At 45.0% G+C, this 26,143-nt stretch overlaps 1 protein-coding gene across 1 annotated transcript in view; it reads left to right on the top strand.

Moving 5' to 3' along the window:
- THSD4 (thrombospondin type 1 domain containing 4) overlaps positions 1–26,143 on the top strand; it is a 667,872-nt gene that overhangs the window by 82,681 nt on the left and 559,048 nt on the right. Inside the window, exon 4 of the mRNA XM_009429466.5 lies at positions 17,515–17,876. Coding sequence (XP_009427741.4) covers positions 17,515–17,876 — 362 coding nt within the window. The remainder of the gene's footprint in view (positions 1–17,514; positions 17,877–26,143) is intronic.

The raw sequence follows: 26,143 nt of genomic DNA on the forward strand, positions 1-26,143 counted from the left end.
GGCCTAAATAGAGCCTTCTGTCTTCTTTAGGCCCAATGACCAACACTCCCAAATGGTTGTTTGAAAAAAAAAGAGATGGAGGACCCCGTGTTGTAGAAGAAAGGGCCAGGAGGATGAGGGCTTTCATAATGGTACTTCTGCTCACCAATAAACATGGTCTGTTTGGCCATCTGGGATGCTAAACAGATTAGCGACCCTCCTATGGATAAAATGAGGATGATATTGATCTCACAGGCTCAGGGTGTGGATTAAATGACTTTATGAATGTACTCATGTAGTATTTTTAAGATTAAACACACTGGATCTCAGGCCTCAGACAGCTAGAAAATCCAAAGTTACCTCCCATCTCTCCAAACTGGTACTGCCTGTAACGTGGCAGAATCGGCTTGCCCACGCAGTGCCTCCAAGGGCACCTTTGGTCTCCCATGTAATTGACTGTGAGCATTGGAAATAGCTGTGGTTTTTAATACAGTGATATTTCCTCTTCAGGGACTCCAGCCCCTCGTCTAGTTTCAACAACTGCTAGCTCAGTCCCAAGGCGTGGTTCTTGTTTCTTCCTTGTCTAATGGAGAGAGTGTTTGCATTTGCACAGGGTTTTTAATGGGCTGTAAGCTGTTGGCTCTGAGAGGGATTCTTGGCTCAGAGCCAGGGGGACTTGAAATGTTTGGGGAAGCCTAGGAGGGCTGCTGAGAGAGGCTCCTTTCTGCTGTACATATGGTTCACGTCGACATGGGCAGAAGGCAAGAGGAGCCCGCCTTGGTAGCACAGGCACTGCTGCAGTGCTCAGTTCTTTGCCAGAGCAAGGAATCTGGCCTGGGAAACTTCTTCTGTGAATAGCTGGGGCCAGAAGGTTCAGATCAAGCCAAAGATCTGTTAAGAGGGGCCCCTTTTTCTCATGGCAGAAATAGTGGTGGGAGCTCCCAATTTGGCTGTTGGTGGTGGTCTGGACCGTAGAGTTCTTGAGATGGAAGTAATTTCCAGAGATTTTCTCTTTCAGGCGAGACCACACCTAAGCCATCCCTGAAAGACTGATCCGTTCAATCTGGAACTGCTCTGGGAAGGGGACTTTGCACATCCCCTTCCTTGGAAACATCATCTATTTGTAGTGATCTGTGTCTTTGCCTTGTCACCCAAATCTCTTTAGCTGAGGCCTGTTTACCTTTCTCTCTGTAGAACTGCTCTTTGTGGCCTTGAAAGTCATTGTTTAGGGTGGTCATCTCTTGGCTACTTTCCTGTCTGCTAATTCATTTCAACTCTAGCACTTTTGGGTAGTGGCCAGGACAGTGCAGTGCTTCTCAAACATCTCCACCAAAATGCCCCACCAGCAAAAGAGTGTGAATATATGCACCCACACACACACGTACACAGATGGCCTGGGGAAGCCCAAAGTGGCCTACTGAATGCTTGGAATTTTCTTGAAGGCTACTGTTTTATTTAAACATTCCTCAGAATGTGACATCTGTTCCCAAAAGATAACTGGTTGTTCTAATTTTTAAAACAATGTTTTAAATTACTTATCATAAGAAAAAAAATTCAGCCATTTTCCCCCATTTTGTAAAAAGCCCTTGAGGAATCTGATAACCTGGGAAGATGCCACATGCTTTGTTGGGGGACTCTCTGGCGCTTCTTGACATGCTGCTAGCAACCCCAGCTAGAGAAGCCTGGTGGTTGCGGGGGAGGGGGTGGGCATCTCTTGGCTTCTGGAGCAGGCCGATCTGAGTTTGAATTCTGGCAGCACTGCTTCCCAGCAGCGTAACCTTCAGTAGATTGCATCAGCTTCTCAGCTCTTCCCATCTGGCAGGGTGCATTCATTCAACAATCACTGAGTACCTCCTGTGTGCCAGGTGCTGTTATAGGAGCTGGGCTAGAAAGGAATAAGACACACAAGGTTCCTCCACAGAATGAAGCATTTCTGTTTCAGATAGGAGGAGCGGACAATAAACAGGAAAGCAAATAAGAACATTTCAGACTGCAGTGACTACTATGAGGAAAATGAAACCCAGCAATGTGGTTGTGTGTGTGTGTGTACCCATACACACTCACTACTGTAGATGGTGTGGCCAGGGGAGGCCTCTGAAGACGTGATATGTGAACTCAGGTCTAATTGATAAAGTGGAGCCAACCAACTGTGAGGATTAAATGAAGTAAGTTAATAAAGCGCTGGCAATGTGGGAGGGGCTTAACAGGCATTGCCTCTGTTTCTTCAAGAAGCAAAGAAATATTATTTAAACAAGGGAGATCGATTTTATAGGTTGTTAGATGTGACTGGAAGGATCTCAAAAGGGAACCCATGGAATTCAACTGGGTGAATATTTTGGAAATAATATAGTCAGAAAATGTGTTTGCATCCCATATTGTGGCACCTCTTTCAGGGATGGCTGCTCAGTGGTACACCTTTGTGAGAGGATTTTTCTATTGAGTTTGCACTGGGGCCCTTGGTGCTTAGTATCTTTTCCTTTGTTGGAGAGGCCCAGGTATTTTGGTTTTTTACTCACCTGTTGCCATGACCTGCTCCCACAGACCATGTAAATATCTTCACTTCCTTAACTGACTCATATCAGGTTTGCACTGTAGCCAGTTAAGTATATGGGAAGACTAACATAATTATTATCTCCTTAGGGAGGTTCTGTACTTTGCAAGACAGTGCATTTTCCAAAATAATGCCAGCTCCTTCTCTAAAGTATTGCATTGTTCTTTTACACATATAGATAAGAATAACTAAGCCCTAAACTAACAAGCATACAGGACTTTTTGGTCTACAAAGCCCTTTCATACTTAGTATTTGGAACTCACAGCAGCCTTAAGAATTAAGTACCAAGGGGCAGTGAGAGAGAAGAGTCTGAGCTTCAGAATCAGCCAAACCTGGGTTCCAATCCTGATTCTGAGCCTCGGCTGTAATTTTTTAAAAATTAAAACAAACAATGGGGATATTAAAAAGATCAGCAGTTGCCAGGGGTTGAGGCAAGGGAGAGAAGAATAGACAGAGCAGAGAGGATTTTTAGGGCAGTGAAAATGCTCTATATTACACTGATAGGTGCAGTCATTATGCATTTGTCTAGACCCATAGAACGTGCTATACCAAGAGTCAACTCTAGTGTAATCTGTGGACTTTGGGTGATTATGATTTAGCAATATAGGTTCATCAGTTGCAACAAATGTACCACTTTGGTGGAAGATACTGATAACGTGGGGAGGCTATGTATATGTGGGGGCAGGGAGAATATGGGCCATCTTTGCACCTTCCTTTCAATTTTGCTGTGAACCTAAAACTGCTCTAAAAATAAAGTCTTTTAAAATAAAAGTAATTAAAACAATGATTTATGATCTGAGGACCCATACCCGCTGCAGTCTTGAATATGCCCCCCCAGAGCATATTCTTGGTGGTCTGGAACTTTGATATTTTTTTAAGTTTAGGATTTTCATTTGGATGATAACTTGAAAATGGTAATATGAGTCTCTTCTGGATAATCTGAATGACGATTGAGTACCTTGGTTTCAGTGAGAAAAGATTTTTAAATTTTGAATCCACAAAAGGGTGGGAATATTGAGATACCACATAGGATACCGATCTCCAAAGACTCCATCCCATAGAGATCATGGCATGTGCACCTTTCAGCTGTAGTGTACAGGTTCTGTCTTTTGTGGCCCAGCTCACAATAGCTCATTAGCAATAAGTGTAGTGCTAAACAATAGTGATTTTTTTTTTCCATTAAGCGGCATTTTAAATTTTAGCCTTATGGATTGGCGCTTCAAAATAATGGATTGGTAATTTAAAACAAGTTCGTTTTTCAAAAGAAAAATATAAATCAAATGACGATCTGTCATGCTCAAATTCAAAAGAATCTGTCAATAAGTGAAACCTAAAAGACTTAAATACATCCTGCAATCATGCCCAACAATGTCTATTAACCACCCATCCCATTAACCGTCCATCCCATTAAATTCATATTGTTAATTTGAATTTTTATTAGTTTTCAGTTTTGTAGTTATTTCATTCATAAATTGTTTTTAGTTTTATAGTTGGGTAAGAGCAATAGGTATAAGGAATTTATACCTGATTTTGTTTCACAACTTGGGGTATGGGACACACAAAAACAGAAATTATAGTGAAATGTAGTGTACTCACAGTGGATGCCTAAAGGGCAGAGCCACTATCCTTACTTCGGAGTTGGGTTATCTGCAAAGAGGGTGTAAAATAGCATTTGGCAAGTCTCCAAGGAGAAGCAGGAATTTATCACGTAAAGTGAGGTTGGGGGAGAAGGGGCGCTTTTGAGATCGTCCAAGATAGAGTGATATAGAGGCTTGGCGTGGTTGAGTAAGAAGTTAAGAACAAGGATGTGCTGGTGGGGAGGCTGCAGGTGGAGGCCAAAGAAGGAAGGGCCTTGTAAACCTGGCTGAGGGGCTGGAGTGGTCCTGGAGGTGGAGAGGAGCTTAGGAATGACCATGAACATGAAAGTGTGGGGAGAGGGGGGACTGGATGGGTAGAGATCAGACAAGAGCAAATTGGGAATGAGGACTAAACCATGGACTGTGGGCTGGAGAAAACGGGACAGAGTCTGGAAATATTTCTGAGGTAGAACTGGCAGGATTTTGTGTCCAATTGGGGGAGGGCTGTGGGAGATGGGGCCACATCTGTATGGGCCAGAACATTGAGAATTCATGATGGAGCAGGTGTTCATGTCCTTATTAGGTGACAGATGGAATAGGAAAAGTCCCTAGGTCACCCCAGTAGATATTTCAACCAGGTTTTTGGGAATGTAAATCTGGTGCTTGGAAGAGAGTTTGGGGACTATCCATGAATAGGGGAGACATCAGCCTGAAGATCATTGCTCATGCTACAATGTCTTTCCTGAAAGAAGGTTTGGATTAAAAAAGTGGAAAACCAAGAATGGAACTCCAACATTTGAGGGAAGGTAGAGGAGGGGAAGCCAACAAAGAGACAGCCAGAAGTTTAGAAGAACCAGGATAATATGGTGTCCTGAAAGTCAAGGAAAGAGAGCATTTCAACAAGCAGAGGATAGCCAGGGGTCAAATACTGAGTGGACTGCTTTGAAGAGACAGAACTGTTCTTTAGACTGTCGGCTTCTTGACATTTAGGCACATGGAGTAAGGACAATAGTAGAGGCATCAGATCACCAGCCAAGTGGCTGAACATGGCATGTACTGCTAGGGAGAGGAAGTGTTTGACATTTCACAAAGCAGGTGGGCAGGAGACCAAGCCATTGGGAAATTTGTCATTCATTCATCCATGGGTTTATTCACCTGTCCTTCAGATATATCCTAAGGGCCTGCCAGGTGACAGACTCTCTGTTAGAGAGAGCGGGCAGAACACAAAAATAAATAAGACATGATTCCTGCCCTGGGGAGCTCACATTGCTGGTGGGGACGTAGCTGTGTACAAAGATAATGACAGTGCCAGGTGGTAAGTGCTATGGAGAAGGGTGTGTAATGGCCCTGGAGAATGGGAGAGAGCCTGCTTGATCTCGATGAGAAAGGTATGTTCATAGGCAGAGTAGAAGAGAGAGCATTGGAGCTGAGAGAACAGCCAGGTGAAGGTGGGCAGGGAGAGAAAGCGTGTCCTACTTCTTGCGTGGTGTGAGCATAGGGGGACAGAGATGGAGTTGAAGCTGGAAAGGAAGGCTGAGGCCAGATGGTGACAGGTTTGGGATGCCATGGCAAAGAGTAATTTTGGATTTTATCTTTTGGAGAGTGAGGACCCAGGAGACATTGGTAAGCAAGAGAGTAACACAGTAGGGCTAGGTTTTAAGAAAATAGCTTTGGCAGCCAGGCGTGATGGCTCATGCCTGTAATCTCAGCACTTTGGGAGGCCAAGGTGGGCAGATCACTTGAGGTCAGGAGTTCAAGACCAGCCTGGCCAACATGATGAAACCTTGTCTCTACCAAAAATACAAAAAAAAATTAGCTGGGCATGATGGTGTGTGCCTGTATTCCCAGCTACTCAGGAGGCTGAGGCAGGAGAATTGCTTGAACCTTGAACTCAGGAGTCAGAGGTTGCAGTGAGCCGAGATTGTGCTACAGTGCTCCAGCCTGGGCGACAGAGCAAGACTCCGTCTTAAAATACCTTTGGTGTTACAGGGAAGCCTGAGTGGGTGAGGGAAAGGCTAAGGCAGGGAATCCAGGTAAGGTCAAATCTCAATCCATTTGCAGCCTCTTTCACTCAGCAGGTGTTTGTTGAACACTTGCTGCGTGCTGTGTTCTCTGCTGGATGCTGATGCTTTCCATGAAAATGCTTTCGGCTTGCCTTTGTTAAGCGGCATGCTGATCTCAGGGGCTTTCTGGGGAGTGCTGAATATTGACCCAGATGCAGACAGCCAAGTTACCAGGCAGACTCTTCTGCTAGAAGATTGCTGTTCCCTGAATCAGCCTCTGGGTCCAGAAGCCAGCACTCTTTATTTCATGCATTACTCATTATTTTGACTGTCCTGGTTGGCTTGGGTTGCAAATAGCCACTTGCCATGGAGAGCATGAGGCTATCACAAAAAACCACACCAGGCACTGCACAGAGACATCTGCTTCTGTTTCCTGAGTAACTGCGCAGCAACACAGGGCCGAGTGGGTACCAAGGCACATGCCCTGTGTTATTTTCTAGTTACAACGAAGTACAGTTTCCATGTGGCTGGTGATGAAAGAGTCAGGTCAATTTCAGAAAGAAGAGTGTTTCCGATTATGCAGATCACATCCAAATATTTACCTCATTGCATCGTAGTTTTGGCTGGGCCCTGCTTTTAAAGATCATGGAAATCCATCCGGGCCTCCTTTGCACTGCGTTTAGGGAAGTTCTGTGCTCAGAGCCTCTTTGCTGGCAGTGGGGAGCCCTGGGTACAACCTGGGATTGCCTCTCCCTGTTGTGGTACTTGAAGCGAATCAATAAGTGGCAAGAAATGTAAGTGTGCTTCCAGGAAAAATCAGAGGCTGTTAGCACTGGAAGGGACCTCAGCCCTCATTAAGTCCAACCAGCTCAGTTTACTGATATGGAAACTGAGGTCCCGAGCCACAGACCAGCTGGCCTCAAATCACAAAGAGAGGGACGGCAGACTTGGGACCAGCCTGCAGGGTCCAGTCCAGAGCTTCCCACGAGTCCACCCTTTCCTCTTCTTTCATCTTTCTACATTTCCTGTTTGCTGTTATACCTCTTTTATTAAAAGTATACAGTATTTCCAGTGGAATCTGCTTAGCTTACGTACCATGTGAGGGGCAGTTCTCAGTCCTTGAATGTTTCCTTGTCTCGTATGAGAAATTCTGAGTTGGCCTCAACTTGAATGGCAGAAGTAGAAGGGGTGGTTCAAAATGCAGGAAATTTGAGGGTAATAAAATCATGTGGCTAGAGCATTTGGGAGCTAAGGAAGTAGCAGCCTATGAGCTCAGTTTAGCCCTTTTCTCTTTGAGTCGCCCATAGGGGTGTCCAGTGGTCAGTGATTCTCAAACCAGAGGATGCATTCAAATCACTGGGGAGCTTATTTAAAATGCATATTCCTGGGCCTTTCCCCAGAGGTTCTTATTCACTAGGTTTGGTGTAGGAGCCAGAGAAATCTGCATTTCTCAAGTTATACGTCAGGTAGATTGTGTTGCACATTACCCCGTGGCTCTCACCTTGAGAAGCGTAGCACAGCAGCAGGAGAGATAGGGCAGGGGCATGTCCACGTGTTCAGGGTATACACTCAATAACATATACTTGGAGAAGTATGGTGCAGTTTGTGTGTCTGAGATCATTTACTGTGAGAATTCTCCAACTGGGAGGACACAGGTATTGAGAGAAAGCCTTCGGGTAGAGCTGGAAAGTGCAGAACACCAGACTCAGAACTACTTAGCTGCTGGGTGGCTACATGTCAGTGGTGCTTTCCTCTGCATGGTTCATATTTTCTCTAAAGCGTGGCTGTCTCATTCCTCATTTATCTTGGTTTCCCTTGGCCTCTACCCACTCCTCCTTTATTTTGGTTTTGTGCAAATACATCATTTAACTGTTCCTGAAATGCATTTGTAGAACTCATTTACATAATAATTTCTATTGGGGCAATTCTGATCCAATAATCAAGGCTAAATGTATTGTGCTCCCGTCTTCCATACTGTGAGGTTCTTACACTGATACTGCAGCTGCTGGCATTAACACGAATGCTGAAAGGTAAGATTTGGGGCCTTTTGCAATGTGTCATGTCAGAGTCTAGATAGTTGATCAAGATGTAACATTAAATCATCTGTCTCAGATGATTTATCACCATAGTGATAATCCTGACTTTAGATCTGGCTGGAGTCTGGAGATTCTCTTTTTTTTTTTTTGAGATGGAATTTTGCTGTTGTCGCCCAGGCTGGAGGGCAATGGCTCAATCTCAGCTCACTGCAACCTCCTCCTCCTTGCTTGAAATGTAAGGTTTCACTGGTTTCTAATTCTCTTTCTACAAAATAAACCTCCCATCTGTTCTTCACAGAAAATGAGTCACATGCAAAGTCTGAAATTCTAAAGTCTTGTTTCATGTCGAAAGTCTCCTTCTTCAGCTTCAAGTGATTCTCCTGCCTCAGCCTCCCGAGTAGCTGGGATTACAAGCATGCACCACCACGCCTGGCTAATTTTTGTATTTTTAGTAGAGACGGGGTTTCACCACGTTGGCCAGGCTAGTCTTGAACTCCTGACCTCAGGTGATCCGCCCGCCTCGGCCTCCCAAAGTGCTGGGATTACAGGCGTGAGCCACCGTGCCCGGCCAAGTTTGGAGATTCTCTGTGAAGTGGTCCCACCTCCCCGAGCTCCTGCACAGGCCCCAGGTTGTCCTAGCTGAGCAGCCAGCTATATGTTCCTGCTTTCATTTGCTCTCAGGTTCCCAAAACTTTGTTCTCAGGGCTCAAACTCCAAGGTGTATTTTTGAAACGTTTGCTTTAGAGTGTTGACTTGGTTATGTGGCTAAAACTAAACCTACTTTTTCCAGTCTGTCTTAGAATGAGACTTTAGAATTTCAGACTTTGCATGTGACTCGTTTTCTATGAAGAACAGATGGGAGGTTTATTTTGTAGAAAGAGAATTAGAAACCAGTGAAACCTTACATGATTTCACATTAGTACAGAAACCAAATCCATTGAAAACATTGAGAGCTGTTCTGGTTATGAATTTACTGGTGGCGATGAGAAATTTCCAGGGTTTTCTGTGACAAGACTATCACCAACTCTTAGTTCACTCTGTGCCTCCCACTCTCCACAATCTGCTCCAAATCTTTCTCCATTTAATCTATTTATTTTTATTTATTGAGCAAGCAATATTGTAACCATGACTGAAATTTTTTAAATTACGAGAAAACTTATCCTGGGTCCAGCTTCAGTAACAGATCGTATGTTTTCATTTTTCCATGTCGCCTTCCAGGCTCTGTTCCTATGCTACAGAATCTTTACATTATTATAATCATGGTGTCGTTATAAGTTAATATTTGACATTTTTCAATTAATATTGTATTACAAGACTATTTCCATATTGCTCTGTATTATTCATGATTATGGTGCTTCACGGAGTCATTTGACCCTCATTTATTTGACCATCCTTATATTTTGGTCATTTATGTTCATTTCCCTTAAAAAGGCTATGATGAAATAAACCCCATCCACAATTGCTCTGATAATTACCTCTCCTGCTCTTCTCAAAGCTCGCCTGCTGTCTCTCCTATGAGCCTCTGATTCACTTGGCCCCATCATGTTTCATGGAGACCATGGTTCTGTAGTTACTCTGGCTGTGGTCAATTACTGCCGCTAAATGACTCTTTCTGCCCTGGGCTCGCTTAATCGTGAGGCTTCTGCCAAGTCCAGACCACTTCCCTCTTCCAGCCTTTGCTCGTTCCAGGAGCTGCTTTCTGTCCTCCAAGTCCTGTGCCAAAGGCAGACCCAGTTCATTTCACATTATCTTGATTACCACATTTTGTGCATATACTGTAATATTTGCAATCATTTAGATCAGGGGTCTTCAAACCCTGGGCTGTGGACCAGTACTGGACCGCAGCCTGTTAGGAACCCAGCCGCACAGCAGGAGGTGAGCGGCGGGCCAGCGGGCATTACCATCTGAGCTCCACCTCCTGTCAGATGGGCAGCGGCATTAGATTCTCATAGGAGCGTGAACCCTATTGTGAACTGCGCATGTGAGGGATCTAGGTTGTACACTCCTTATGAGAATCTAATGTCTGATGATTTGAGATGGAACAGTTTCATCCTGAAACCATCCCTACCCCCGCCACCACCACATCTGTGGAAAAATTGTCTTTCATGGAACTGGTTCCTGGTGCCAAAAAGGTTGGGGACCACTGATTTAGATGTCATTTAGGGTTCTTTACTGCAAGCAACAGAAACTAACATAAGCGATAAGGAATTTACAATAAGAGTCTAGGAAGCAGGTGGGAAGTGAGGCACATCAGAGAGCAATTGCACATGATTGGTCTCAGCATAAACAGCAAGTTCAAAGGAGCTGCTGCTGGAGCCAAGGACTCAAAGCCATTTGGTCTGCTGGTCAATTTGCTGGAAATTCAAATTCCAGGGAGGAAGTGTCCATTGATCCACATTGCCTACCTTGGCTTTAGCTGGCAGGGCCCCTGAATACATTTCCACCACACTTAATCCGATGTGGAGAGGTGACTACAGACCTAAGGAAAGGGGAATGCTGCCCCATATATACACCTTCCTATGGATATATATTTATGCAAATGTCCCTGCCTAACATTAACCAACACTTCCATAGAGCTGATCTCAAAATGTGGTCAGTTAGGGCATCCAGCTCCAAATCCAAAGTCTTTGGTAGGGGTTTCAGTTTCCCTCTAACACTGTCACAGTCTCTTGCACAGCCCAAGTTGAGTTAAATGGGAAGGGGACTGCACTGCTTCTCTAACTTCTCTAGGTGCTGTTTCTTTTTCTTTTTTTCTCTTTTCTTTTCTTTTTTATTTTTTTTTATTTTGAGATGGAGTCTTTCTCTGTCGCCCAGGCTGGAGTGCAGTGGTGAAATCTTGGCTCACAGCAGTCTCTGCCCCCTGGGCTCAAGTGATAATCCTGCCTCACCCTCCTGAGTAGCTGGGATTACAGGCGCCCACTACCATGCCCAGCTAATTTTTGTATTTTTAGTAGAGACGGGGTTTCACCATGTTGGCCAGGCTGGTCACGAACGCCTGACCTCAAATATCCACCCACCTCAGCCTCCCAAAGTACTGGGAGTACAGATATGAGCCACCGTGCCAGGCTCTGGATGTCGTTTCTGTTTCCTGCTCCCTGGCTCATGCCCCATCATGACTATTTAGAGAGGCACCATAATATCAAGCAGTAGTTTTTAAATGAGGAGGGGGATATCAGGTTTGGAGGATTTCATCCAAAATACATGGCCCCCTTAACCCTAGCCTCACCCCATGCAGGGCAGGTCATAATCTCTTGAGGGAAGGGTCACGGCATGGCATGTGTGCTTTGAACAAGCTCCTCTTCTAATTCTGTTATGTTACCCTGACACCCACCTCACCCCCATCCTTTAAAACCTCCAGTGAAGCGGAGAGAGCACTGATTTGATTCTTGGGTTGGACCTGTGTCTTACACATTATAAAGCTTCTGAATGGTAGTGTACATTCTCCCAATGAAGGGACAAAGTGGAGATTTCCTCTGTCCCTGCTGGGGGACATGTTAGATGCCTTACCTAGCTATTTCATTTCATCTACCAAGTAATACTAGCAGATTCGCATTATTTTATCTCACATATATTTTTAAAGCCCGCATCATCCACTAGACCACACGGACACTCTGAACCTCAGTGACTACATCTGCAAAATGGAAATATACATCCTTGAAATGAATCTTGTGAGTATCAGAGAGTTTGTGTTGAAGTAGTTAGGGCACATAAGGGGTATTTTTGCTCTTCCACTGGGCTTCTTCTGTCTGTAATCCTCCAGCATATCTCTTCCCTTCCCTCAGTGGCAGACCTTACCTCTTTCATAGAAGGCTGAAGCCGTCCAATGTTAACTTCATCCTCCACTCCTTTCCTTACACCAACATGTCGTTTTCCATAATGGAAGATCTCTTTTGTTTGTTTTGTTTTTCTGATCATTTAAATAACTTTTCCCTAGATTTTCTTAGGACCCAGCAGTCTATGGGTGATATGGTTGTGTCCCCACCCAAATCTCATCTTGAACTGTATGTAGGTCCCACAATTCCCATGTGTTGTGGGAGGGACCTGGTGGGAGGCAATTGAATCATGGGGGCGGGTCTTTCCTGTGCTATTCTTATGATAGTGAGTAAGTTTCACAAGAGCTGATGATTTTATAAAGGGGAGTTTCCCTTTACAATTTTCTTCTCTTGTCTTCTCTTCTCTTGTTCTTCTCTCTTGAGATGTGCCTTTCACCTTCCACCATGATTGTGGAACTGTGAATCCAGTAAAACTGTTTCTTTTGTAAACTGCCCAGTCTTGAGTATGTCTTTATTATCAGCATGAAAATGGATTAATACATTGGGTATAAAGTCATTTAAACGCAATCACTCCAATTTTTGTGACCTTCTGTTCACATGTACATAGTGCAGAATCTTAGCCACCCCTAAGGTCACTCTAATCGTTGCTGGACATCACAGGAGGTATCCTGGGTGCTCATGAACTGTTACGAATTTTTTGAACTCTAGAAATAAACTCTAAGCCTCAGTTTTTCATCTGTAAAGGGAGGTGATGATAGTTTCTTTAGGTGGGTGTTTTGAGGATTAATTAGATAATATATATAAAGTAATTAGCCTTCGGTTGGCCTGTATTCTGTTACTAAATAAATAGCTGTTATTGGTGTCACTGTTAAACACCTGCTAATAGGCCTTGCCAGCTGCTGCAAGGTGTGGATGTGATCCCCGGGGCAACTGGCTAGTATAGGAAGTTGGTGAGGGGTGGGTGATGAGGACACACTGCATTCTGCCTTATCTTTCTTGCTGCTTTGTTTGGTGGGAAAAGATTTTCTAGTTGGGCTCTGTTAGTTGCCAAGGTCAGAAAACTACTCATATTAGATTGAATCATATGAAAGTATTAATCATATGAAATTGTATTTTTATAGATCACAAATGGTCAAATATCAGTGATTTTTTAATGTTTCAACTGAACACTTAAAGAGTGACATCAACAAATAGGTTTATTCTCTTACACTGTCCTATAGTTTTGTTTTTTCACTAATTAAGATAGTGAAAAAGTATATGGAGAGCCGTTCCTTTTAACAGATATAAATCTAACTCATCCTACCAGATAAATTACATTCCATTGTTTGGATAGATTTCATTCTAACTGGGCTCCTATTCATGAACATTTAGGTTGCTTCCTTTTTTTACTGTTGTTCTTACAAAATATGATGCAATATGTGTCTTTATGTATATATATATAACTTTATATAGTATTTTTGAGTATATCTGTAAGATGAACTACTAAAAGTAGAGCTGCTGGTGAAAGAGTATGTGCATTGGAAATTGTGATAGGTATTGCAAAGTTCTCTCCCAAGAAGTTGCCCAAATTTAGATTCTAATCAGCAGTGAACATTCTTGCCATATCAGTATTGTCAAACTTTATAATATTCAGCAATCTAATGGGTTTTAAATAGAATTTTGGTGCTTTATTTTGCATTATTTTCATTACATGTGATGTTAAACAATTTTCATATGTTATTTATTTTCCTGTTGTATATTAGCTTGAGCAGCTACAGTAAACCATAGACTGGGTGCTTAAGCAACAGGAATTTATTTCTCATAGTTCTGGAGGCTGGGAAGTCCAAGATCAAGGTGTTGAGCGATTTAGTTTCCTGGTGAGGGTTCTCTTCCTAGCTTGCAGAGAGCTGCCTTCTCCCTGTGTTCTCATATGGTGGGGTGGGGAGTGGGGCTAAGAGAGAGAGGGAGAAAACTGGTTTCTCTTCCTTACTCTGGTCTCTCTTCTGCTTATAAGGACATAAATCCTATCATGGGGGCCTCACCCTCATGACCTCATCTAAACCTAGTTACCTCCCAAAGGCCCCACCTCCAAATACAATCATACTGAGGATTTGGGCTTCAACATATCAATGGTGGGGAGGGACAGGTTCAGTCCACAACACCTATGAACCACCTGTTCATACCCTTAGATTCTGTCTCCACTGGGTTGTCTGTTTCTTATTGATTTGTTAGAATTATTTATAAATGAAGAAAACCAGCGGTTTAGGGTGCATTTTAGAACAGGTTTTCTGCTTTGGTCTTCACATGTCAGTATGTATTGGGGACGGAGCAGCACGCTGGCAGGTTATAAAGCTTCGAGGTTCAATTATTTTTGTCTCTTACCATGATTTATTATTTGGTTTTGCTGCCTGTCACTAACAGAGGTCCTGTTAGTTCGTCCTAATTTTAGGAATATTATGTCTCAAAACACTTGAAAGTTGTCCCTTCTTGCATCTTGCCTTGCAGAAAACTCCTTGACTATCAGAACAGAAGAAGGGGAGAGGGTTGTTAGGAGGATCAGGAAGGAGTGGAGGGAGGCTGGGTGGTCAATGCAACTAGCAGGCTAACATCTCAAGCCCTCATCCCCTCATTTTTTCTTTGATTGACTTTTTCTTCTTTTCTTTTTCTTTCTGTTTCTACTCCTCCCTTCCTTTCTGTTTTTCTGTGTTTTTGTTTGTTTGTTTGTTTCTGGCTACATACTATAAAAATACAATTCTGGAGCATGTGGTTAGTTTCCCACCATGGGGACTCAGATGAAATTTCAAGTCACTCACCATAATTCGACTATAAATTAGAGAATTATTATGAAAAGAATAGGACGGAATGTGGCTTCATGTTTTCTTCCCCCAGGGACCTGCCCAATTTGGCAATAGGAACTAAATTAAGGGTGAGATTAGTTCTAGGAAGTGGATTTTGAGTATAGCTGCATGTCTAATCCAAGTATTATAGGCAGTGTCTTAGTTATCTCTGTTAATGAGAGATCAGGAGGCGGTGGATAACTGAAATCTCCAAATGTGCCAGAAACATATTTCTGCCTTTGTTCGTTTATCCCAGTGATCCTTCCACCAGGACAATTGTCGAAGTGGTTTTATTTCTTCTCATTTTAACCTTCTGTTTTCTAGCAACAATGTAGGCGGGGAGGCCACATGCTGCAGGGAGAAAAATGAATGTTAGACCAGGAGTCAGGAGACAATTTTAGTCCTGTCTGTGCCCTGCACTAGCCTGAGACGGAGGACAAGACATAAAGTCTCCTAGGTTCTCAGTTTCTTCCCTCTAAAAGGAGCCATGTAACATCAACCTCTCTGGGTGGCTGGGGGAGCTGAGGGGCCCTGGAAAGTGTTAACTGGCGCTAGTGCTGCCTGTGCCACAGAGCCGGGCCATTTACACATGGGCCGTCTGGGCAGCATGGGACACAGAGGAGGAGTGCGGCCCGTGCCGGCCCATTTTCCTTCCTTGTTCTCCAAGTATAAGCACACTCCATTATTTTCCTAGGGCTGCCATAATGAATTACCACAAACTGGATTGCTTAAAACAACAGACATTTACTCTCTTGAAGTTCTGAAGATCAGCAGTTCAAAATCTGTGTCACTAGGGCCACGCTCCTTCTAAAGTTACTAAGGGGAGAATCCTTCCTTGCCTATTCCAGCTTCTGGTGGCTCCAGGAACTCCTTGGCTTGTGGCTACACCACCCCAATCTCTGCTTCAGGGGTCACACTGCCTTTGTCTCTGTGTCCGTGTCTTCTCTTCCATGTCTTATAAGGGCACTTGTCATTGGATTTAGGGTCCACCTGGCTTACCTAGGATGATCTCTTCTTGAGATGAGCTATGTAATCTGGCACCGAGCAGGTGCCTGAACAATTACAGTTATGACTGTGACTCCCGTTTCCTCTTCTGAGGTCTTTTCAATTCTCCCCGCCCTCACCCTGCCCAGCCAGGACAGCCAGTCCCTTCCAAAAGCCTCCCACAATCTTGTGCTGGCTGCATAGAGCTCATCTGCTGCTGGATCTAAGCACTTGTGTGGACCTGTGATGTGTTTTCCCTTGTCTTCTGGGCCTGGCTCAGCACTGGCATACAGCTGGTGCTCAGAGCATGTCTGCATAATGAATAAACTACAGTGTGCTTGCTCTTGGCATGGAGCCTGGCACAGTAGGTCTCTGAAATGACCAGTTAAATGAGGGTGTAGATCACTCTTTGGATAGAGCTTTTGAACCTTCTGACATTTTTCACCTCTTCCAAGTCACCATGGCAGCAGGGACATTATTATCATTACTAACAAATATTTGTTTAGTGCCAAGCTCTCTGCTACGCACATGGATGGCCTAACCTAAATCCCCTTACAGCTTACAAGGTAGGTACTGGTACTATCCATCTTTAAAGCACAGTGAGCCTCAGAGAGATTCAGAAACTTCCCAGTCACACTGCTATTGAGAGGTGAAGCCAGGGGCACTTCCTAGGTCGAGTGGGGACTTGCAGAACTTTTCTGTCTAGCTAGAAGATTGTAAATGCACCAATCAGGGCTCTGTGTCTAGCTAAAGGATTGTAAATGCACCAATCAGCACTCTGTAAAAACATACCAATCAGCGCTCTGTGTCTAGCTAGAGGATTATATATGCACCAGTCAGCACTCTGTAAAATGGACCAATCAGCACTCTGTAAAATGGACTCATCAGCACTCTGTAAAATGGACCAATCAGCACTCTGTAAAATGGACTGATCAGCACTCTGTAAAATGGACCAATCAGCAGGATGTGGGCGGGGACAAATAAGGGACTAAAAGCTGGCGACCCGCCCCACTCCCTCCAGTCCCTCCAGTCCCTCCCAACCAGCAGCCGCAACTTGCTGAGGTATCTTTGTATGCTGTGGAAGCTTTGTTCTTTTGCTCCTCATAGTAATTCTTGCTGTTGCTCACTGTTTGAGTCAGTGCTACCTTTGTGAGCTATAATACTCAACAGTGAAGGTCTGCGGCTTCATTCTTGAAGTCAGCAAGACAACGAACCCACTGGAAGGAAGAAACTCCGTGACACCACCTTTAAGAGCTATAACGCTCACTGTGAAGGTCCGCAGCTTCATTCTTGAAGTCAGTGAGACCACGAACCCACCGGAAGGAACAAACTCCGGACACACTAGGAAGTGGTGGCAGGGGTGTAATCATAGGCAGTCTGGCTCTAAAGCGGTGGCGTCTCAACCACTGTGTCCATCCAGTTCCTTGGCTTTCCGACAGGGTGACACATGGCATGTCTTCCTTGCAGTTTATGGGAAGTCCAGTCCCTCTGGCGGGAATCCGGAAGACCGAGTTGGAGGTTAAAGCGGACTCCTGAAACCGCGTGAGCCCTCCAAGGCCATGACACCCAAAGCCAGGGCCGCATTATGACTTTCGCGGGGCCTAGGCATTTTTGCCTTCGCGGGGCCCTCTTTCCTCCAAAAACCGACTCTAAGCCAGGCTGGATTGTATTAATACTCATCTTTGAAACAGACTGTGCCTACTTGTGCCTGATGGATAAGTCGACCCTGCTCAAAGCTTTTCGGGTGAAGAGAGGAGCGGTGTTCTGGTCCCCTAACCTGCCTCTGTCTCCGCAGGTCCCGCAGCGGATGGTGGCGGAGGGCGCCCCCGAGGACGGCGGCGGCGGCGCCCCGGGAGTGTGGGGCGCCTGGGGCCCCTGGTCGGCCTGTTCGCGTAGCTGCAGCGGCGGCGTGATGGAGCAGACGCGGCCCTGCCTGCCCCGCTCCTACCGCCTGCGCGGCGGCCAGCGGCCTGGCGCCCCTGCGCGCGCCTTCGCGGACCACGTGGTGTCGGCGGTGCGCACGTCGGTGCCGCTGCACCGGAGCCGCGACGAGACGCCAGCGCTGGCCAGTACAGACGCCAGCCGCCAGGGCCCCACCGTGCTGCGAGGCAGCCGGCACCCACAGCCCCAGGGCCTCGAAGTCACTGGGGACAGAAGGTACACGCCCGCCCTTGTCTGTGCCCCTCCCCGTCCCTGTCCCAGTTTCTGCCCCTGTCCCTGCGCACGCTGCTCTGCACCACAGACAGTGCGACTAATGCATTGCTCTGCCAGCTGGCAAGGAGCTCTGGGCTCCACGAAGCTCCTTTCACCTTTTGATTTATTTTGCAGCCTTGTAAAGTGTTGAGGCCACTCCCACCTCACTCTGTGGTTCTGAATAATCTTCAAAGCCAGGCTAATTCTGAGAATGCCCTTAGGAAGAATTTTAGGGAGGCCTCCTAGAGGGGTGAAAGCAGGAGGGGAGTGCTGTCCGGGTGCCGGGAAGGGGAGATCCTCAGCCTGTGTGGATTAAAGCTGAGGACACAAGACGAGAAGACGTGTGTCTAACCGGAAAGCTGATATGAGTTGCCAATCCTAGGATAAGTTGAATGTTTGGAGCCTTAGAATGCTCCGAAGCTGTAGGCTTCCAGATTCTGTGAACTTTTCTAGTAAGTTTCTCCGAAGTTTTTTGAGTCAACACATTGGTTTGAGGATATGTCTAAGGACCTAAACTGTTTCAGAGTCATAAAATGTAAACTCTAGAAATGGCATAGTGTCATCAGAATAGTGGTATAGCTCTAAGAAGCATAAATATGCCAAAGTAGGCATTGCGGTGTTGAGAAGAGCTTGTCAGTGAGTGAAGCAATAGATACTAACAGATCACTGCATTCATCCGGCAGTATTTGTTGGGTGTCTTAGTGCCTAGGTTCCTGATAGATCCTGGGAGAATACTAATGCAAAAACAGTAACAAAAAACAAATATGGACAAGAACAAAAAGTGTAAGATGTGCTCTCTGTGCTTAAGAAATGCATAATTCGTTTGTCAAGCCCTGTTAATGCCCAGCAGGCAGGGTCTGAGCTTATCAGGTGGGCTGCCTTGCCCCTCTTGCCCACTCACAGTTCAGCATCAGTCTCCATGGCCACCCTTTGCCACGGTGGCCACTTGCTGCATGAGAGTCTGTCTTAGCTCAGTGATGTAAGCTGTCACTGCCAGCCGCCTGAAGGTGGAAAGGAGATGCAACACATCCAACCTCCCCAGCCACATGCTCTTTACCTGGTGCAGTAGGGGTTTGGAGAGAGAGAGGACCATTTCAAGAAGAAGGGTTCTTCAGCTGAATTCTGAAGGATGAGTCAAGTTTGAGTAGACAGAAGAGAGGAGTGAAGAACAGTGAGTTCCAAGACTGAGCATGGAGGGAGAAGGAGAGAAGCAGCCCCAAAGGAATGCTTCCTTCTCTCTCTCTCTTTCTACATGGGAACCTGAGCACCCTCTAGGAGGGTCTGCTCCTAAAGCCGAAGGCTAGATGTACGTTGTCTCTTTTGATCCCAGCCACAATGCCATAATAGCATAGCTCCATAGTCCCTTATTTTTTTGAGACAGAGTCTCACTCTGTCACCCAGGTTGGAGTGCAGTGGCACCATCTGGGCTCACTGCAGCCTCCAACTCCGGGTTCAAGCTATTCTCATGCCTCAGCCTCCCGAGCAGCTGGGATTATAGGCATGCACCACCATACCCAGCTAATTTTTGTATCTTTAGTAGAGGTGGGGTTTCGCCATGTTGGCCAGGCTGGTCTTGAACTCCTGACCTCAAGTGATCTGCCCACCTCGGTCTCCCAAAGTGCTGGGATTATAGGCATGAGCCACTGTGCCTAGCCCATAGTCCCTTATCTGAAATGCATATGGCCAATATGTTTTGGAATTCAGAACTGCCAAGATTTTAGAAAGGTAATTCAGACATATTTCACATGTTAATAGCATTTCTTCCGTCGTATGGGACGCATCCCATAATCAAACACATTATTATTTCTGCAGTGAAACATATGGATGTTCTCACCAAGCAGGCTACAACAAAAAGATCATAAGTAGCCTGATATCAGTTAAGATCAGGTTTGAGGCCAGGTGCGTTGGCTCACTCCTGTAATCCTAGTACTTTGGGAGGCCAAGGCAGGCAGATCACGAGGTCAGGAGATCGAGACCATCCTGGCTAAACATGGTGAAACCCCATCTGTACTAAAAATACACACACAAAAATAAGATGTGGTGGCGGGTGCTTGTATTCCCAGCTACTCGGGAGGCTGAGGCAGGAGAATGGCATGAACCCAGGAGGCAGAGCTTGCAGTGAACCGAGATCGCACCACTGTACTCCAGCCTGGGCAACAGAGAGAGACTCCGTCTCAAAAAAAAAAAAAGATCAGGTTTGTTGGCCAATGAGTTTTGTCACCAAACTGACAAAAGCCTGAAAAGGAAAGACAAATCTTGATTTTCAAAACTCTTAATTTTAGAATTATAATAGCTAAGGTTTATTAAATATCCATCCTGTACCAGGCACTGTTCTTTTTTTTTTTTTTTTTTGAGATGTAGTCTGGCTCTGTTGCCCAGGCTAGAGTGCAGTGGCACCATCTCAGTTCACTGCAACCTCCACCTCCTAGGTTCAAATGATTCCTGTGCCTCAGCCTCCCTAGTAGCTGGGACTGCAGGCATGTACCACCATGCCTAGCTAATTTTTGTATTTTTAGTGGAGATGAGGTTTCACCTTGTTGGCCAGGCTGGCCTCGAACTCCTGCCCGCTTCGGCCTCCCAAAGTGTTGGGATTACAGGCATGAGTCACCGTGCGTGGCCTCCCCAGGCACTGTTCTTATCACTTTACACTCATGATCCTATAAGACAGTTGCTAATAGCATCTTCATTTTAGAGGTAAGGAAATAGAGTCAGGCTTCAAACCCAGGCCATCATGGCTCTAAGGACGTGACCTGATGAAGTAGATGTTACACCTGAGGAATCAGAGGACCTAGAGCCAGTGGACAAGCTGAGTTTTGAAGGCGGTTCTGCCCCCAGATCCCTGCAGTACTCATCCTCCTGCGGGTGCCAACTGAAGGGATGGAGGGCTGGATTTGGGTGGGGCCTGAGTGGGAAAGAGGCTTCTTGAAAGCCTCTGTGGTTGAGAACCTAGAAGAGCTGCCTGAGGATCAGGCTCTTGTTGGCCACAGGCCTGTGCTGCAGGCATTGTGCCTGTGTGTTTTGGCAGCAGGAAATTTTTTTCTTCAAATGTATTGACGGGGGCCAGTTAAACTGTTTACTGTGAAGTTCCTGCAAGTTTTTATCATGCTCTTGTGATTTGACAGTTACTGATGAAATAATCCAAATATTAGCCTAGGAGGCCTGTGCTGCCTACATATGTCATGCTCCTCCCGGCTGATGAAAATCACATTTGCTTATATTCATCAGTCATTAGGTACTTGCATAGTATATTTGACCCCAAGGAGAAATGTCAGCATGTTTTCAGGATGGCTGTCCGCTCCACTCTCTGTTTCAGGTTTGAGGTTTGAGGAAAAGGCTGTCGGAGTTTAGATGTTTAAAAAATTGTTAGGTTGCTCTGCTAGGCAACAGGAAACTTAATTGGAGTCAGATAACAAATGAAGCTATTCAACCTTCCACCAGATATTTATTAAACATCTACTATGTTGTAAGGCCCTGGGACATACACAAAGGTGAATAAAAGCCAGGTTTTGGGACCTCATGGCTCTTACTGACAGGCTAGAGCAGTTGTTTGCAAAATTACCATTTTTTTTTTAAGCAGAAGAATCCGTTCTGCAAAATCAATCTTAGATGGAGGCTCAGTTTATGTAATAACACACGTAAAATCTGAGTTGCTCTGGTTGAAGCCTCAGAGGTATTGCTGTAGAAACCTGGGGTCAAGATCCAATGGAACAGTGGTTTTCAACCTTGACTGACTGTTAGAATTTTTTTCCCCATCTTTTAGAAACCCTGACACCCACGTCACACTCCAAACCAGCATCGGAATCTCCAGGGGCCACCCTCAGATGTTGGTCTGATTCCAATCCAGCCAAGTTTGGGAAGCACTGGTCTGGATGAAGCTCTTTGGAGACTCAAGTTTCCATGGAAAAGATTTTGGGAATCAAATATTGTCTAGCAGAATTTTCCAAGTTTGGTGAGCACGTATCAGAATCACTTGCCGTGGAGTGGGTGGCTTGTTAAAAAGAGAGTTGCCAAGTCCCCACCATCCCCCATGCCTAATGGGGATTCTGATTTGTAGGTCAGTTATATGTTCTACGTGTCTTCATTTTAAATGCTTCCGATATATCCTAGAGTTTGAGAACCACTCCTCTAGAGGGTTGGAAAAGACGCACATGTAAATGCCTTCAGTATAAGGCAGTCTGATGAGATAGTAGTGACAATGGCTCCCATGTTGAAGCATGTCTCCTGTGCAGGCATTCTTTCAAATGCATGACAACATTTACAGTTACACAACCCTGTGAGGCAGAAACTATTATTCACATTTTATAAACAATGAAACCGAGGCTGGGAGGAATGAAGTGACTTGCTCAAGATTACCACTTGAGAAGCAACAGCACTAGAATTCAAAAGAGGTCTGCCAGAGTCTGACACTAAAGTTCTTTTCACTGAAATGGGTATTCTGAAAATGAAGCTGCTGACTTCCAGCTGGTGTGTTCAGAAAAGCTGTGTGGAGGTTGGGCTGTCTGAGCCGTGTCTTGACAAATGGATGGGATTTAATAGTGAAGGCTTAAAATGAGCTGCATCTCTTCCTTTCAATGTTCAGCTCCTTTAACCAGGGTAATCTTCTTTGCATCTAATCCTAGGCATCACGTGAGTTCAAAAAAAAAATTAGAAGTCACAATCTCTATTCTTGGGGGCCTTACACTTTGGTGGTGGAGAAGGGCAAACCCAAAAAACACTGCCCACTCTGGGAGATGGTAGAGATATGACCAGGGTTCAGGAAGAAGGAATCCTTGTGGAATGGAACAGTCAGGGAAGACTGCACAGAGCAGGTAGGATTTGATGAATAAATAGAATTTACTTAGCTGGAATATATCTGGAAACTTCTTGAGTCCACTTGCTTCCATATCAGGCCTTTGTCTCATTAAAACAAGCACATACGTAGTATAAATCCTACTCTAAAAGCCTCAAAAATAACGTCAATCTTCATTGGAGCTCTCCCAAGGATTCCGAGCTTAGGACAATTAAACTTCTCTGAGCCTCAGGGGCTTCATCTTTCAAATGAGAGTAATAATAATACCTATCATGTGGGGTTGTTGAATAATTCAATGAAATAATACATTCATATTGCCTGGCCCATAGTGGACACTCATTAAATACATTCATATTGCCTGGCCCATAGTGGATGCTCAAAGCGAACGCTGTAACTCCCATTATGGGTCTAAAGGCTGGTATTAGATAGTGTGTTAGAGAGTTCCAGTTAGAACTCAAGTGCAGCAGAAGGGATCAGGTGAACTAGGGCCACTCAGGAAGACAGGGAGCCAGGAACTGAGCTCCCATCCAGATGGGTGGGACTCTGGGAAGCACAGACTGGGTGCAGCCAAGACCCTAGTGTCTGTGCTCCCTGCTCTCTGCCCCTTCTTAGTGTGGCTTGCTCAGAAAAATCCTCCACAAAGGGTGGCATTCCCCTGTGATTTAGTTAGGGCAATGGCAGCCTGGGGAGGTTCCAGGCTAGGGGGTTCATCCTTCAGGTCTTGGCCAACAGATTCCATAATGGCACTCAACCAAGTCATCTTTCACTCCAGGCCCAAGGCTGTGTCCCCGTGATGGTTAAAGGGGAAGGGGCGAGTAGGGAAGAAAGGTGTTTAGGTGAGTCCTGCAAAGCATGCCGCATTGTAGCAACTCACACTTGTGAAACTGAAGAGACTCCTTGGTAGGGGAGACTTCCCCCTCAGTTTCTGGAAATGGGTACCTGTAGACTAGAAGGTGCTGGAAGGAGCCCCTGTTACTATAGGACTCCCCTTCAACTTTTCTTCCTCCAATTATTTTATTGTGTTAAAATACACATAACATAAAATTGACCATCTTAACTATTTTTAAGCGTATGGTTCAGTGACACTGAGTATATTCATACTGTTATGCTACCATCACCACCATCCATTCACAGAACTCTTTTTATCTTTCAAAACTGAAACTGTACCCATGAAACAATAACTTCACATTCCTTCCTTCCCCCACCGCAGCCCTTAGCCAACCACCATTCTACTTTCTTCCTCTATGATTTTGACTACTCTTAAGTATCTCATGTAAATCGAATGATACAGTATTTGTCTTTTTTGTGACTGGCTTATTTCACTCAACATAATGTCCTCAAGGTTTATTCCATATTGTAGCATATTCCTTTTTAGGGCTGAATAGTATTCCATTGCATGTATAGACCACATTTTGCTTATCCTTTCGTCCATCAGTGGACATTTAGGTTGCTTCCACATTTTAGGAATTGTGAATAACACTGCTATGAACATGGGTGTTTTCAGTTCTTTTGGGTGGAAATTGGGAAGTGGAATTGCTGGATCATAGGGTAATCATATTTTTAGATTTTTGAAGAACTGCCATACTGTTTTCTATAGCAGCTGCACTATTTTACCTTCCCACAACAGTGCACGAGGAATTCTGTCCTCACCAACACTTGTTATTTTCTGTTTTTTTTGATAGTGCCCATCCTAATGGGTGTGGGGTGGTATCTCATTATAGTTTGGTTTGCATTTCCCTAATGATCAGTGATGTTGAACATTTTTTTATGTGCTTAATGGCTGTTTATGTATCTTCTTTGGAAAAATGCCTGTTGGAAAAAAAGTCCTTTGAAGACCTTCCCTTTTATAACTCTGAAAGCAGGGTGGATTTCTTCCCATTCCCAAAATGTCTGGGGAAAATGGCATCCAGAAAGACTCCCTGTGGCCCAGAACCCAAGTACACAACCTAACAGAAATGTGTTGTAAATGTCTGTTGGTCAGTTTCACCCAGCTTCCACAAAGACAGGGTATGAGAGCAGTGCCCTCTCTTATTTGAGGACTTCAGGTGATTTTTTTCACCACTCTCATGCTAAAGGGCCTGATATCAGGCAAGCTTTCCTTCCCACTGGACTTCCTTACATTTGCCTACATTAGCCAGCTTTTCTGGTCATTCATCACACTCATTAACCAGCTGGAATCTGGGGAATGGGATATTTGATGGCTTTAATTCAGATTTTCAAGTATGAATTTGAGCCAAGCAGTGCCAGGTTGACAACTTTCTTCTCCTGGAGACAGCTGTGGGTGGCTGGGATATGAAAGCCTCAACTATGAAAATCATGACCCTGTTCCCACTGAGGGGAGTGTGTCATATTCCTCAGGTGTTTGGGGGTGAAAGAGATTGAGGAGGGTGGGCTTCCCAGAACTTCCCAGAGCAGTTTCCTATAGACGTTTTTCTGTGGAGCTGATTTCCTGTTGGGAAGGAGTCTGGTCGGGTGAGGAAAACTCTTGCCCAGGCGTGCAGACCCACACTTCAAGAGCAGTTTGTGGCCAGCTCTCAATGACTGGGGCTTTGAAATACAGTGCTTTATTAGAATCTAGAAGAACAGGAGCTACACACCCTGAAAGGCTGTAAACTACAGGATAGTTATGAGTGCAGCTTCTGGAATTGACAGGTTTGGATGCTCCATCTGACCCTGCCACTTGCTGGCTGTGTATCCTGCCGATGTTACTTAACTTTTCCCTGGTGGGAATAATAATACACCTACCTCACTGAGTTGCTGTGAGTTGGATAACTCACACCACATGCTTAGCACAGTATCTCCTGAGTGCTCAGTAAAGGCGTCTCAATGCCTTCCACCTGCCAGACACACTGGCAGTTGTTTTGACCTGCAGCATTTTATCATGTCTTCATTACAACCTGTGTGACAGATGTGTGGTGTTCTCATTTATGGATGCCAAACTCAAGGGTCAGGGAGTAAATATCTCCTTCAAGGTCACGCAGAAGGCAAGCAAGAGAGCACAAGCCTGTGCGACATCATGCTCCTTTCAGACCTGCTTTTCTAGAAAGCCCTTTTCAAAGTGAAAGGTAACACTCATTAATTTAGCTAAGTTTGATAAACTAACACCTCTTTGAGATGGAAAATGAAATATTTCTCTAATATTTATCCCAAAGCTTTTAGTGTTACATGGGAACACTGAAACTGGCTCTACTGTGAACTCCAGAAGCCCAGAGGAAACACTACTCGCTGTCATTAGATGTTGGCCCTGCAAAGTCTTCATTCACCTAGTTATTTGCTGTTAAGGCTGCCTCTGGATCTCAGGGCTTAATAGACATTGCCTTGTTTAAAGTTTTGGTGTCATTTGAATTCAGCCAATATTCTTTGTGTATTTGCTGTGGGCCAGGCACTGTGCTAAACACAGGAGGGGTAGACAGGTGAAAGAGGCGTGGTTTTCCATGACCTC

This window comes from Pan troglodytes, chromosome 16 (genome assembly GCF_028858775.2).
Source record: "Pan troglodytes isolate AG18354 chromosome 16, NHGRI_mPanTro3-v2.0_pri, whole genome shotgun sequence".
Lineage (NCBI taxonomy): Eukaryota > Metazoa > Chordata > Mammalia > Primates > Hominidae > Pan > Pan troglodytes.